Source organism: Chlamydotis macqueenii, chromosome 2 (assembly GCF_036417535.1).
Source record: "Chlamydotis macqueenii isolate bChlMac1 chromosome 2, bChlMac1.mat, whole genome shotgun sequence".
In the NCBI taxonomy this organism is placed as follows: Eukaryota; Metazoa; Chordata; class Aves; order Otidiformes; family Otididae; genus Chlamydotis; species Chlamydotis macqueenii.
This window is the reverse complement of record NC_141557.1, coordinates 150,349,735-150,366,154: the sequence shown is the minus strand read 5'-3', so window position 1 is coordinate 150,366,154 and position 16,420 is coordinate 150,349,735. Positions and strand designations below refer to the sequence as shown.

The window sequence follows — 16,420 nt, the reverse complement described above, 5'->3', positions numbered from 1 at the left end:
GAAAAGCTATCGACGGAAAGCAGCTAACCACAAATAGACAAACTTAAACAGTAAAAGGCTTGTGTTCTATCCAACTCGTCCAAACCATCAGACATTACATGGATTAAGCAAGCTGTTCAAGGTTAAATCCTGCAGGCATTTGTTGGATTATCCCCACCTCCTCAATCAAATTCCTGATTTTGCCCACTGGTGCCTCCCGATACTTTTTTTATAGCTCAAGAGGCATCAAGAGACAGGCAAAAGAGAGCTCAGCTACTCAAAATTGAGTCATTTCTCTTAACCCACTGGTATGGTGCTCAGATTTTATCTGGGACAAAGTCTCCTGTAGCCTATTTCTTACACTGGAGCTGAGCCACAAATAACACTTATAGTCTTCTCCAGTTTTATTTTACTTCAGAATATGCCCTCTCTTATCCATACTATCCCCAGGCAATGAAAGTTTAAGGATGGTGAAGAGCTTGCTCAACACATGACAACATTGGGCAGAAAAGAAAACTCCCACTACAGGTCTGGGAAAATGGTTTAGACAAGACTTTAATCTACAAGAACGCACAAATTTGGTAAAAATAATGGCTTCTAGGTATTCAGAAACAATATGCTAAACAGGACTCAATGGTAAAATCAATTGTCTTCTTTACAGCTTAAACTGAACAAAGGGGTCTAGAGAGATGAAGCTTTCTTCTGTTACTATTTCTATTCTTTTTCCATGCCTCATTTATGTGCATACTGAATAGAGAGGGGAATGGAACAGAACATCCCACTAAATTAACACCACATGTTTAAAAATTTGAGGAACTGCTAGAGATAGAACTCTCTGCTTTTGCTGCCATTATTATTTTCAGTGGCACTATTTTAACACTGGAATACAGGAGTGAATTTAAAGACTTTCTTAAAACTGCATTGCTTCTAAAGTTCTTAAAATGAACTACATATGTGCACCTTTGGTTTTTGCCTCATTTTTTTCTTATATAAGCCAAATACTGTATTTTAAACTAAGGAATACTTTCATATACATAAAAATTCTTCTTATCTGCCAGCAGATTAGCTGGTTTGTAGATATACTGTACTATAGATACAGACACATGTGAGCCGGCTCCATGTTAAACACCTCAGACAGCAGAAGTGCAGCACAAAGGAAGCTTTTGGACCCTTGGTTTGGCTCTACAAAGGTCTGTCCTGAGTCCAGCAAGTCTGTGTCTCTGGTTATGTCAAATACAAGCTGGCTCCATCTGGAGTCACTTAGATGCCTCTTTGCTACACATCCCAAAGCTACTAATTCCGGGAGGACTCATTAGCTTGAGCACAGTAGCACATGAACATGCATGAACTTACTGCTCTGGGACTCGGAATAACCCTGGGCATTTGTGACACTACGCTTAAGCAAATAAGATATCCCAGAAAAGGAGTGCAGAAACATTCGAGCTGGTTGCGCAGAAAGCACCTTAGGTTCAGAAGTAAGTAATACTGCCATTTTTTTTTTTGGCATAGAGTCCATCCCAAGCTATTCCGTTATTCTGAACAACAGAAGGTTGACAGTATTGGCTAAATTTATGCAGTCCTAGATAGGCGTGTATATGCATTCTGTTTCTCTGGATTAGACAATCTAGACATCCATAGTGATAAAGCATGTTGGTGTAAAATAAAGAGCAAACAGACATTCCCTGAATTGCTGTATTCACCATCCAAATGTTGAATGACTCCACATTCTTATTTTAAAATATTACGTGGGTTGCAGTGACTCAAGTTAAATAACTAAACAAAGCTTCCTTTGCTACCGTTAAACATTTATTCATAATTCTCTGCATTCATAGTGATTTTGCTTTCTAAATATCCAGCCCTGCAAGCAGAACCAGTAAGATGGAAAAGTCTGCCCATCCTTATCTGATCAGACTGTAGTGCTGCAAAGATTTCTCACGAGCAGACCACATCAGACGTTATTTTTTTAACAGTACATATAGATGGAAGTAAACAAATTAAATTTAAAAGAAAAGGAAACATCTATAGAAAGGTTTGTGAATTGTAAATACCCAATATTTTAAAGCTGCACTTTTCATTAAATCCCTCTGAAGGAATAAAGAACATGACTTGCTGCCTGTCATGGTCAGGTGTCATTGCTCTAGCCGGATGGGGTGTCTAATCCAGAGACGCCTCACCATCAAGGGATGTTAAAAGGACTAGGCAACTTTGGCCTAACCCCCTTTTTGTCCTATGCATCTCGATTTCTGCTTGTTCATTAACAGCTGCACGCACACCATATGCATCAATGGCAAAAAAATTCTAACACAATTATACTCCCTCAAAATTGAAACGTTTTGCAAAATGCAGGTGATTGCACTGGAGTAATTTATTTTAAAAAAATCACACCAAGAACATTCTGACAATGTTAAACTGTTCCATGTGAATAGAGTCAGAACAAAACATCCACAATTTTATTCCAAAATAACTGCCTGTTTTTATTTTATGTAACAAGCATCTCTAAAAGTAAAATTAAAGCATTTCATGAAAATACAGCTAATGAACAAAGAACTTTTCAGAACTATCAACAAACCCTAATTTTCATATAAATTCAAAACATTTTTTCAAAATGTTTTACAAAAGGAATTTTTGCTGTATGCATGCCTTCATGAACCTCTTAAAACCGTGAAGATACTGGAACAGAATAAATCCCAGTATTCTGTTTCCACTGGCGGCATAAGTGATATCTAATGAAGCACAAGGGTGTAAGTTATACGTGTACCTTACAGTCTGCCTCCTTCCAATGACATTCAGATCAGAGATTTCCTGCCCCAGAGTTGTTAACAACCAATATTTCCCTTTCATTCACTTGTCCAGGCTTCCCTACAATCTATATAAATATTCAGCACCCACAAAATTCCATGGCAGTGCACTGATCTACCACCTGTTGTGGGAAGAACATCTATCCCGCCTCCTGCTAGCTGCCTTTGATGTCCTCTAATTTTTGGAGTAGAGTAACCCAACCCATTCATGCCTTAAATGTGACTATTCACACAAGTTCTACTCAATATGAATACAATGTGCAGAATGGAGACTTTCAACAATGGTATTTGGGTGCTTTCTTGACCTGCTTTTAGTTTAGTATAAGTGGTAATACTTGAAGGCCGCGAAACAGTACTATGGAGTAACTAGTTTTCATCTCAGCTACGCATTTGTAGTCTTACATCAGTTTTACAGTTCATTTGAACAAAACCAAATTTTTCAGTGAGTGGGCAGTCTGACTTATCTTTTATAGATTCCTAGGCTCTAACAAAAGACATCATTTCTTTTCACTTCTTTACAAAGCCTTCTCTAATTCCAGATTTCCTAAGTTTGCTTTTTTCTGTTTCTATTGGAATGTCACTACAAAGGTTTCTCTGTGTAATTGTCGTTACAGGCTTCACACAATTATTATCCATAAGTCTCAAGCCTAAAGGCTCTTTTTTGTATACAGAGATATATTCTGAGGGCTTATTTTTTACTAAACAAGGGTATTTCCATATAGTAGCAAGTAAATTCATTTTTGAAACCCCATTCCTATTCAAATCAAGCCTTGAGTTCAAGGTTCACGTTCTCTGCTAACCTCATTCTAGGGTCAAGAAAGTTCAAAGAAAATTAGCACACAGTACTGCCCGGCAAAGAAGCCTTCCTAAGATCATTGCCAGAATGTCAGTTCTTCTTCAGCAACTAAATCTACCTGAAAAACCCAAACAAACCTCCTTAATGACATCTGAAGCAAAACTGAAAGACTCTCATAGCTTGCTGTGCAAACAGAATGATGAATTACTGCTTCTAGGAGAATAATTTCAGAAGAATGAAGGAATACTTAATCTTAGGGAAGGTCTTGCACATTTAAAATATTTTACATTATAAAAGAACTAGGTATACTAAGAGGCTTTTGGGGACCATCTGTGTCAAACTAGTTCAATTATTTATTGAACAGACTGTGAGCTTGGGGGCAAACAAAGAGTAAGAGACATGGGGAATAACTATCACTCAAAACAAAGTTTAAATGATTCCAGGCAAAGGAGTTACACATTGTATTACTCTATGTAATGAAATTTGGAACACAAGTCATATCTGAACGTATCAACCGTGTTCATATATGGGTTTGAGAATAACATTTGAACAATGATGATCCAGTGATTTCATTTATTAAAATAACCAAAAATTTATGTTGCCGAAGTTGAGAACTGCTGCAGGCTTTTCCAAAATTTCTGAAGTGCTGGAACTTTACTGTTTCAAATAGGAGTCCACTCTGCTTCAACTTAAAACTAACTGCAAAAATCCCAAACACTTGTTTTTAGGATTTTTAAATGCTTTTAAAAATTGTTTTTGTTGTACTCACTGGTGCAGAGTTGTCTCTTGGCCCTCTGGATCTGACCATTCTCCCCAGCACCTCTATGCCATCAGAGCTAATATTCCCTGCTGCATTAATGGTCTTCTCACTCACTTGCTTGCAGTCAATAATTATTTTGGCTGTAGTCTTGCTGATAACAACATGCAACTAAGAAAAAAAAAAGAAGCATTAACATACGAAGGAGTACATAGAATATATTCATTTTGGGGGAAAAGGGGGGCCTTTTAGAAATGAGCTCGTAACTCCACGTTTGCTAACAAAATTCAGAGAATAATCCATAGCAAATAATCTAGATGACTCTAGAGGTCCCTTCCAACCTGAATTATCCTATTATTCTAATCTGTTTAATGAATTTAGCTTACTGTTCTGCTTATGGAACATCTACATACAAATTGGCGCCTTACATAACTTATTCAGTAAGAAAATAATTTATCCCTGACAAAAGATCTACACAATGTTCACATACCACCCATATCCCAAAGAACTCTTGATTTATGTTCTCAGTAATAATTCCTGGGCCTTTTAAGATCCTGCTATATAGCACTGGAATTCACGAATACATCCTTTACAGCCACTTGCAAAAGCCAAAACTAAGCAGTAGAATTTAGCCCGTAAATTAGACATTAACCACACAGCAAAACCTTTCATAGTGAAGTTTTTACACTGAAAAAAAAAATCAAACCACATCAAATGCAGTACAAAAAGGGAGAGCATAGCAACAGTTACTTCTTCTGCCTTGACTCACACCCTGTTGTCCTTTGCTGATGCAGCAAAGACGTTCCCAGCAGAGAGGACAATCCTAGGCACAATTGCTCTGTCATGAGCAAACTCTCAGTTAAGCAAAGGAACGAACAATTTCTGGGGGGGAAGACCGGATGAAGAGCTGGTAGAAATGCAGTATCTGCTCTATACCCATAGCATACATGGAGATCAGAGCCCAGGGTGAGAGAATGCCAGGAGGAAGTCCTGTAGCTGCTTTGCTCTGGGCTCAGTGGGAACTAAACTGAAAAACTGCTAAGAATTTGCTCCTCTGTGCCTTTCAAACACATGTATAGCAAGGATCATAATTCAAAATGCAGACAAATGCTTAAGAGGAGAATTTGCTAAAGCCTCATATATTCCTCCAAAGCACAATTTAAAAGAGTCAGAATTAGACCCCAGCTCTGACCTACCTTCCCTTTCTCACTGCATCGATTAAAAATGAAGTTCAGAAGAATTAAGCTCTGTGAATACTATCTCTCAATCTACAGTTTCCTTTTTATGTTTAGGAAAGACATGAACATCAGGAATAAAACTGAGCAACAAAAGCACCTTCCACAACAAATATGTGCTACAATCCCAGCACTACTTCATCTGCTTTTGGAAAGAATGTTACGAGTTCTGCAACAGCCAAGAAAAGTTCGACATGGCATAGCCCTTAAAATATGTTTAAAAATAACAATTCTGGTCAAAAGAAGGATCCTTTTTTTTTTGCTGGACTTTTTCTTTTCATTTTGAGTGACATTTCCAATCCAAACCTTAAAAGGAAAAACCAATTTATTTCTAAATTACTTTTCAAGGCAAGGTTTTTAATCAACTCTAAAATACAGGCACAAAGCATGAGATGAAAATTGATCACATGAGTTTCATCATAAAAATTATGATTTGTTTAATGTTAATTCAATATTGCAAAGAGACTTAAGACAGTTTGGTAGATGATTTGGAATATGCAAAATACATTTCTTTAGGCAGTGGCCGACCACATGAAAAAAAACTTCAAAACACTAAAAACTCCCAAACCTTTATTCAGAGTGCTTTCTTTTCCAAATACCATTACTAACCTTATGAAAACTCCCATAAAATATCTTCCTTATTTCAGGACCTTCAAAAGTCACAGTTTGAAAATCTCCTTTGTAGTCATAGTTAAAGAAAGTCAGAGTTTTACCACCATCTGTGTGAGAATAAAAATAAGGGCTCTGTGTCAGAGGAAGAAAAGGCCTGATACATTATTTGAAAGTGTTTAATAAAGACGACCAAAGATGTCAGATAAAATGTTAGTAAAACACATTCATAAGTGATATACTGATCTAGAAGTAACAAGTTATCTCAGATAAATGTTCTTTTCTGGTTTAACAGGAAGGATGGGTCAACAGCTGGGAGTCTACCTCACTCAGTTTAGAGCAGCGTACTCAAAATTCGACTCTAACTCCAAGTTAAACTCAGTTAAATTAAATCTAAAAAACATCCATTAGAGACTATCATCTTCCAGATTCAGGTAGTTGTTCTCACAGCAGATTAAAAAGCTGACAACAATAAATCTAGACATAGAATGAATCGTTCATACAGTTAAAGAAAAAAATCACTGATAAAATACAAAACACATACTATCTAAAATAACTCCAACTAGTGGTTCATATTCTTCATTTAAAATCTCCCAAAGAGCAAATGGTTCCTGAGGTGTGTCGGGGAGTATACGAAAGAGAAATGTAATGGTATAATCAGAAGGGAGACCTTCAGGATGCAAATACCTGTAAGAGAAATAATGTTTTTTAAACTGAAACAAACATTAAAGCTTAACAGGCTTTCTATTACTCTGTATATTTATTTGCAAATCAAGATTGAGAAGCAATATGAGTAAGCGTTTGCAAAATCTACTCAACTTAGTAACTATCAAAACAATACTTATGAAGAAAGGATAAGTTATCTTTGCCCTTCAAATTTACAAAATTGCCCTTAATTATTAATTTTTTTTTTTAATTTGAAGATCAGACTGGAGGTTAGTTTGAAGTAAAGCTGAAATTAATTACATTAAAGCCTTTTAAAAATAGTAGTCACTCACAAGACCTTTGCTATTGTCTGGTTTAACAGATAATGAAAACAGAAGTTGCTCGGAAGACCAATCTCAATAGACACGTCCTTTGTCATTAAACTATCACTAACAGATAGAAATTAGGAATGACAGAGACTGTTACAGAAAGCTTTATAAATTACAGTGAATGTAGTTTATACATTTCAAAGCCGATATACAAGAAAGTTAATTCAAAACAGATCACACATACAGAAATACAATCTGTTCTCCCAAAATTTTTGTGGAAGAGAGAGGATGTTTATGATATAAAAAAGTATGTTATTTTATGGTATTTCCTAAAATTTGTTATTTAGTTCTTCCAATGTAATTTAACCTTTTGTTGTCAAATCCCAAAGTGGGACATTTGGACAAATGTCTGAGACAACTGACTGTATTTTGAAAACGTTAATTAGCCTGTTTCCTTAAAATCATAGTAAAAGGATCTGAAAGAAGCCTGAAGACGATATTTAACCCATTTCTTTTCCCAGATATGATCTGTTCCTTTTAAAGTGTTTCTAGCACATATAAGATGTATAAATATGAATCATGCTGGAAAAGGAGTTAACTGTGACATATAAGCAATATATTCTGCACAGTGGTCTGCAGATGATCAAACATGATGCTACACTGTACATTTCCCACAGAGAAAAGAGAAAGGGAACTCAATAGGTGTAAGAACAAAGCCTTACAGTATGTCCATTGTACAAAGTGCAAATGAAAGAAAATTCAATAAGCGAGGTAGGGGAAACACAAGGTTTGGGGATACAGAGCTCAAAAAGGGGAATAACATTAATGACATTCAGTGCACAGATGAGATGACAAAAACAAGTGATATTATTCAGACATACCTGTAGATCATCAAGAGAAAGGTATTCTCTGAACCATGAAAGGGAGTGAAAGCCTAATGAAGGAGTAAGATTGTGCTGGGGTGGCAGGTAAAGAAGAGCACATGAATGCAGCAGATCCAATTAGAAAGAAACAGAAAGGGGAAAAAGAAGTGAGAAATGCTAATCCCTGGAAATTCCAGTCCCTCTAGACCCAGAAGGAAACTAAACACTGAGAATGTGAAACAGCTCCAAGAAGTATTGTTCCAACTGGGACACAATAGGATAATCACACAAAAGACTAAAATGACATCTAATATAAATCTTTAAAGTAATTTCCCACTGTTTTTCTTTCTTATTTATCTCAGCTAAAGAATACTTTTTGTTACATCTTCCCATCTATAATCCAGCAGGGCCACTGATTTTCTCTGGTGCCGCTTAATACAAAATGAGGGACTGAACTGAAAGGAACAAAACACAACATGCACACTGTTCATAGAAGAACTGGAGAATTTCCATCACTCCCTCTCTGAGAAATTACTGTAAAAGTTCAATGGGAGGTTTCTTCATTGCCTCCTCCATATCCCTCCCAGGACAAAGTTGTCCTAACTGAACTATGTCCCAGGTCCCAGGAAGACACTAGATGGTGTTCACACAGACTCATTTTAGGATAAGGAGGTAATCTTCCTTTGTAGTCAATGAATGGGCACAGACTGAAGTAAAAGTGACTGAGGGCAGCTATAGAAGGTTGTCATTCTGACCCCTGCTTCAAAGACTATGCACTCTATGAGACGTCAACTAACATTCCAGAGGCACCATTCACAAAGTACTACACACTGGAATCTGCCCAGACATACGTTTGCAGGAAACTGCAAGGTGCTAAACTAGCACAAGCCTCAAATTGGCTCATGTGGGAAACCAAAATAGGCAGTGGGCTTACCTACTTCTACCCACGACTGCTATTTTTGAATGAAACTGATAGAGGACTCTGGACACCAAACACTCTTCCTGTTCATTAGTATAATGTAGATATACACCAGGATCTCTGGTCTTCTGACATGAAAATACTGATTCCTGAAACTAACAATTGCCTGCACTGGATGTATTTTATGAATATTCATATGTTGATACATACTTGGTAGGCTGGGACACCAGGGCATCCTTGTGCAGTCTGTAACACGGGTAAACATTAAATGTACCAGGTTCCATTGAAACCCCTTCCACAGCTGAAAACTCCTTTTCAACCAAACCAAACATTTCCATCATTTTAAATCCTGGAACACATCAAAATACACATTCTAGTAATTTAAATTAATACCGCATTACAGGAATCAAAAACATGACAAAGCCATTTGCATCAAAGAGTTTCATATTACCATCTGTTTAACAGCTGTTAGCATAAAGGAAAATTCATTGCCTAATATTGTGAAAATCAGGTAGTGAAAATTATTCCATAAAGCAGGAACAAAAATGAACACAAAAATACTGTACCTGCAAAATTGTTGCCATCTTTAACTACCAATGGGCAGGCTGGAAAAGAAGGAAAGGTACATTTAAGGACACAAGAGATATCCCACTGGGTCAGAACAATAATCCACTCCACCCAGTACTCTACCCCCAACAGCAGCAAAAGGAGATACTGGTTAGGAAGGCATGCAAACTGGCCACTTCCTACTCCATTCTGCTGATGCTCCTCAGGATCCACAAGGGTTGTAGCAAAGATGTTAAAGGGCACATCCCTCTGTGTTCCATATAATATCCTTTTATGATCTGTTGTCCATGAACTTATCTAATCCTTCTGTGAACCTGCCTTCATAACCTCTTGTGGCAACAAATTCACTGCTTGCTGCATAAAAAAAAAAAAAAGTATGTCTTATACTGCATTTTAAGCAAGCGCTCCCTAGTTCTCTATTTGTGAGTTCCTCCAGCCTAACTCCATCTCAGGCTCAATGACTTTAGCTGGCATTCTCTGCACCTTTTCAAACTCCACAATAGCTTTCATGAGCAACAGAGACCAGAATTGCACACAGTCCTTGAGATGTATGCACTCATTTTAAATAGCTGTAAATCTGCTTTATATTTTTCTTCTGGCAGGGAAGAAATCACACTAATCTCTTGCAGGAAAAGTGCCCTGGGAAGTCAGTAAGTCTAGATGCAGGGTGTCAAATATGGCACCCAAGGATACTCATATTCAGAGATCACTTTTAGAATACAGGTACAAGTGACCAATAAATGCTACTGTTGAGTATTCTCAACGTTCAAAATTCTCTCTACCATTGAAAGAGTTTACGGTCAAAATCAAAGAACTGATGGGACACAAGCAACATATTTGTGTTCACCAGCTCTGCTAACTCACAATCCCATAATAACTCACAGTCCCATGCACAAGGACTCCTTACAATCTCTAATTATTCACATCAGCTAGACACTGCCTACTTCCTGCCTTATATATAAGGAAACATATTGAGGGCATACATGTAAAAGCATGTGAATTTCTGACCTGTAACCATGCTGTTCCAGAAATGTCTTTCCCTTCATTTTCATAAAGAGTCTGAAGTGTGGCATTTTCACAGATTTCAAAGAGTTTGGGCATTTTATGCTTTTCTTAGGCTACAACTCTTCTACTTTCTCATAGTACAAATATTAATGATTAGCTCTCCATTAATAAATCATGGAATAAATTGAGTTGGAAGGGAACTTTAAAGGTCGTTAGTCCAATTTCCCCTGAAATAAGCAGGGACATCTTCAATTGATCAGGTTGCTCACCTTAGCTTGAACATTTCCAGGGATGGGGCACCTCTCTGGGCAACCTGTTCCAGTGTTGCATCATAAAAAATTTCTTCCTTATATCAAGACTGAATCTACTCTCTTTTAGTTTAAAACCATTACCCCTTGTCCTATTGCAACAAGTCTTACTATAAAGTCTGTCCTCATATTTCTTATAAGCCCCCTTTAAGTACTGAAAGGCTACAATAAGGTCTCCCTCTCAGAGGAGAGGTGTTCCATCTCTCTGATCATTTTTGTGGCCCTCCTCTGGACAAGCTCCAACAGGTCCATGTTTTTCCTGTGCTGGGGGCTGCAGAGCTGGACACAGTACTCCAGGTGAGGTCTCATCAGAGCGGAGTAGAGGGGCAGAATCACCTCCCTCAACCTGCTGGCCATGCTTCTTTTGAAGCAGCCCAGGACACGACTGGCTTTCTGGGCTGCGAGCGCACACTGTCAGTTCATGTCCAGCTTTTCATATGCCAGTACCCCCAAGTCCTTATCTGCAGGGCTGCTCTCTATCCTTTCCATCCCCAGCCTGTATTGATACTGAAGGTTGCCCCGAACCTCTCAAGGTTCACATAAACCCACTTCTCAAGCTTGTCCAGGTCCCTCTGGATGGCATCCCATCCCTCAGACGAGTTGACCACACCAGTCAGCTTAGTGTTGTCTGCAAACTTGCTAGGATTGCGCTCAATCCCACTGTCTATGTCATTAATGAAGAAGTTAAACAGTACCGGTCCCAGTATAGACCCCTGAAGGACACCACTCATCACTGATGTCCATCTGGACATTGAGCCATTGACCACTACCTTCTGGATGCAACGATCCAACAAATTCCTCATCCACCAAACAGTCCATTCATCAAATCCACCAAATTAATCATGTGATCTGAGTCATAATGAATGTAACTAACTACTCTTACAGATGGTAGCCTAGAAAATAAAATGTAATTAACTTTTTATGACTAAATTCTGAACCATTAACAATGTTTCAAATCTGAAATAATTTTTTGACAACCAATGGATGTATTCTCGATGTACAGCAAACAATCATTAGTTATTTTGAAGTCACAACACCTTAATTTCCTTAATCTTTTATGGAAATAACATCAGAGTTATAATAGCTGCATAAATTATGTTAAAAAGATCAATAATATCTCTTAATAGAAAACTAATAGTTACAAAACCCCCAGTATTTAGCACTTATTATTTCAGAAGCAAGTAAAAGTCAAAATTGCTAACTTGCTGATGCAGTTTCACAAACAAAAGTGACCAGCTCATCTTCAATCTTTGCAAAGGCATCAAAGTCATCCACAAAGAAGACATGTCTTTCACTGGGCTTGCTGCCAATGTTAACTAACTCTGAATAGTCAGCATCAGCTACTCCAATAGCAAAAAAGCTGAAACCTGTAAAACACAAAAGAACACTCTTGTGAGTCATTCATTTAGAGGGTAGAAATATAATACGAACACAATTGTTTTTGCACTGGCTCCTTTCCTGATTAAATACAAAGGTGGGAATTTTATTAGTAACCTATAACACAAGAAAATTCATGCACATAATCTAAAATGAAGATAATACATTCTCTGTGAGATCTTTCTTTTGGCTATTTATGCTTAATTAGTTAAAATTAATGTTCAAGTGTTTTCTTGAAGAAACTGCTCAGTAGTTTAAAGTTTTAGCATACGTTTAAATGCTTTTATAATTCAATTCTATATGGTATTACATGCAAAAATACATAGTATATAATAAATACAAAGCATAGACATTAATTTCCTGTACATCTTTTACAGGTTTTGTTCTGTGACATGTATTAATCAGTTTTCAAGCCACTGCTGCTTAGTGAGCGATAACTGAGATAAATGCATTCTCATTTCATCAGCAACTTAACTGCACTAGTTGAATATGTTCTATATATTCTGCATTAATATATTTCAAAATTTGAGCCTGACTTCAAAGATTTAAATGAAATGGGAATTGTATCCTGTGTGTTCGAGGAGCAGCAAACCAGCTAAAAGTTTTTCAACATTTTCCCTCCCATAAAAGATAAAAGGAAAAAACCTGTCTACATCAGGCTGAATATTGTTAATGAACATACTGTTCTTGCATGGCTCTGTCCCAAATTTACTCCAGGCAAGCAATATTGTCTTTAAGTTTGAACAAGGCCCAATGTCATTCATCACCTTCTGAGGAGCTTTTAACATAACAAAACTTTCGCTTAATATAACAACATCTTCATGCTTCATCCAAGATCAGCACCTCTTCATGCCAATTTCTATCACAGATACAAGTCAGTACCTGCTCCAATCTATCTGCAGCCTAAACATACAGCACGCACAAAAGGAAACAGGGAACAGGAAGCCATTTGTCCACGGTGACACACCCCTTGGGTCAGCAACTGAACTCCCACCACAAGCCGTCTCCTCTCAAGGTCACTGCCAGTCTAACGGGTAATAAGGCAACTGCAAGCGTTACATGACAGTTGAACGTTTTCTGTTCCTCTTAGACTCCATTTTATTCACAAATATGGGGTTTTCTTGATTGCTATTTAAAACAAGTTAGGCATGCTCTACTATTTTGTGATATGATTTTATTTATGAAGGCACTGCACTCAGCATCTAGCAATAATAGGAGCAGGCAGCCAAGCTCAATGATTGCACTGGGTTTCAGGAATCAGTAATATACACTGGCAAGATCATGGCTGCCAAAGTCTAATGGCAAATTAAAAAGCACAAATGTAATTTCTTCTTAGATCTCACATTAAAAGGACGATAGCTTTTTTTCTTCCATTAGTTTTGCTTCATGTGGCACACTGTGCCCTTTGGGTTTTGATACAAACGTCAGCATCAGACATTTCTACATCTTACCCAGTTCTCATGCAGCCACACTGTGTGGCTGCTTAAAGCTTTAAAATTGGTGGTTTTAAAAAAATTCCTAAAGGTAATTAGTGTAACATGAGAGCAGATTAGAACTAGCAAAAGAACACATGAAAGAATTTTCAAAGGACCTCTTGCATAGAAAACAAACCAGTTTGCTGGTAACCACAAGACTACACTTCAGAGATGACAGTCTAGATTCTCAGGATCATGTCACCTAAATTCTTCATCATGGGAGCAATTCCATTGACTACTACATGATTTTAGCACTGTCACCAAAATGAAAAATAATAGTATTAATCACAAATAAAAATCCAGAATTTAACCACATCCTAGTGATTTTCTGAGTTTCCCAGCATTTGCTGTCTTTTTGCTTTAAACTTGGAAATCTTCCTGGAGCAAAAGTTACTCTTATCTCATGCCCACACTTAGGTAATAATTAATGAGAAAAAGGAAACTCTTAAAGCTACACATTTTACCATCTAGTTGCATTTCTCTGGAGACTTTGTTCACATCGTCCTGTGATCGCCCATCAGTAATGACAACCAAAACCTTTGGAATGCCCCTTCTCATGCCTGCCTCTCCAGTAAACAAGACTTCTCTCGCATGTTTAATGGCTTTGCCTGAAACAGAAAAAATTGACAACATACTTTCACTGTGACATAAATACAATTTCTATTGGCTTCTCATATCATATATTAGATATCAATAAAAAGAGATATCTCCACATACTCCGTCTCAAATGTGTCTACTCAGAGTTATGATTTAAGACCTGACCAATTATCACGAGACTGAAGGAAGCTGAGCACCTAGCTATAAATGGATTTCAGTAAGAGCTGTTGAGTCCTCAGCAGTCTGAATTCATGCATCCTGTAGTTATTAAAATAGAGATTTAAAAAAGTTTAATTTTGACCCTAATCTTCGAAAATTTGATGGGTTCAGCCATCTGTTTCTTCAATTCCGAAGGTGAAGTTCAAGAACATGATGTGTGGAAAAGGGTATTCTGTGCAGGTTAGAGATAACAAAATCTTCCCTTACTGGATTGTAGGGCAGAGTCCAGGTAACAACTGAAAGTGCCATTGTAGCATTTTCTTAAGTAAATGCAAAATGTGTTTATTTTGATACTACTGAGACTGGATGCAATGCAACAGCTGCAAGAAATTTATGTGCATTCTGAGAATAATAAAACATATAGTTCCAACTAAAACAGATTTTAACTCTTACTGCACTCATCTTTAATTTTTTCACATCAGAGAGCTATCTTAAGGGATTAATTAAAGTTACTAGATTCAGTTAACAGCCATCTTCCCCCAGCCCAGTCTCAAACACACCACTGAGGTTTAACTGTCCTGGCTTATAACCAAACAGACCCTCCACTCTGTCCACTGTTTTCCTACATGCTCTGCAAGCTCCCTCCCACATTCTCTCCCCTCCCACTTTTCCACTTGCCAAGTTGATTTCATATTACTCCCCACTCCACCTTCCACAATCCCCAAAGTTATTCACTTCTGCCTAGCTACCTCTCTCCCTTCCCCCCGATCCCTGACCTCACAGTTGGCACAGAGGTGAATATCCAGCAGTAGGGGCTGAAGGGTGTAAGCTGCAGATTACAGAGACTTTCTAAATTCAAAGCCCAGCCTTTCACCTACAGTGTGGAGATACCATGTTCTCACTGTTTTTGCACCGATGTATTAAACCATTTAGCAAATGGGAAAGAAATACTGCACAGAGTTCAAAGGAGAAAATCTGCGTCGTAATCATGACATTTCTCACCTGTTTTTGTATTTCCTCCTTTGTAGGCTATTTGCTGAATAGCTTCAAGAAGAGTCTCTTTTGTTTTGTATGCGTTCAATTTAAATTCTGTCCTGGGATCATCACTGAACTGAATTATTGCCACCTGTGCACACAGAAGATGTGTTCATTACTAAAGCATCACCCAGTGTATAAGCAAAAATTGAGTGAATTAGCGCATTTAAAACAAGGATTTATCTTGTAACATTGCTTAATCTTTAAATTGAAGCCAGAATTTTTTTTCTCTTTAAGAAGTTTTCATTAAATAAAGTTTAATTTTACTCTCTGCAACCTAGGCAACCACCTAACACTTTCTGGTTTCATTTCACTGCTTTGGCAAAAGCACTCTCAATCAAGCCCAAAAGTAAAATCCTAGTTACAGCTGCTCACACGTGTACAGTTACTCATACACAGAACTGCAGGGACTTTATTCAGTCTCCATGAATTAACAGCTGCACATAAGTAAGTTAGGGAGCAATACTGAAGCAGGTAACAGAAAGATGCAAGAACATATTATGAAGCATTGCCTCTCCCAAATATGATGCTACATTAGTTCAGACCTTGTATTTCAATACTATACACTAAATCCCTACAACTCACAAAACATATATTAAACTTCATATTCTATAAGTGGTGTCTCTGACTTAAAAGGAGCTATTCAAATGCTTAAGCTTAAGCTTGTGCCTAAGTGTATAAAGCATCACGGACTATATTCTGGAAAAACAGCTGTATGGCAATAAATGGTAAAACTTGATCATTCTCCAGAGTTTAAACAAACTAAAAATAATTTTCAATGCTATCCCAAACTGCATATTATACAGGTAACACTTAAAACAGTATTATATTTGCCAATAATCTTTTCTGGAGTAGATTCAAGTGTCTTTCTAAACAAGTATATACATAGAACAATCATTGTAAATCCTGTATTTTATTTCAAGTCCTGTAGACTCTGTGAAGCATGAGATCTTAAATAAATGAATTT

The 16,420-nt window shown here is 37.3% G+C and overlaps 1 protein-coding gene across 1 annotated transcript in view; it reads right to left on the bottom strand.

Moving 5' to 3' along the window:
• The window catches only part of COL14A1 (collagen type XIV alpha 1 chain), a 115,858-nt gene that overhangs the window by 30,990 nt on the left and 68,448 nt on the right, over nt 1-16,420 (bottom strand). Inside the window, exons 26-33 of the mRNA XM_010118641.2 lie at nt 15,421-15,544; nt 14,127-14,270; nt 12,013-12,177; nt 9,497-9,535; nt 9,141-9,279; nt 6,719-6,861; nt 6,175-6,284; nt 4,343-4,501 (exon numbers count right to left, since the gene is read on the bottom strand). Of these exons, the coding sequence (XP_010116943.2) occupies nt 4,343-4,501; nt 6,175-6,284; nt 6,719-6,861; nt 9,141-9,279; nt 9,497-9,535; nt 12,013-12,177; nt 14,127-14,270; nt 15,421-15,544 (1,023 nt within the window). The remainder of the gene's footprint in view (nt 1-4,342; nt 4,502-6,174; nt 6,285-6,718; nt 6,862-9,140; nt 9,280-9,496; nt 9,536-12,012; nt 12,178-14,126; nt 14,271-15,420; nt 15,545-16,420) is intronic.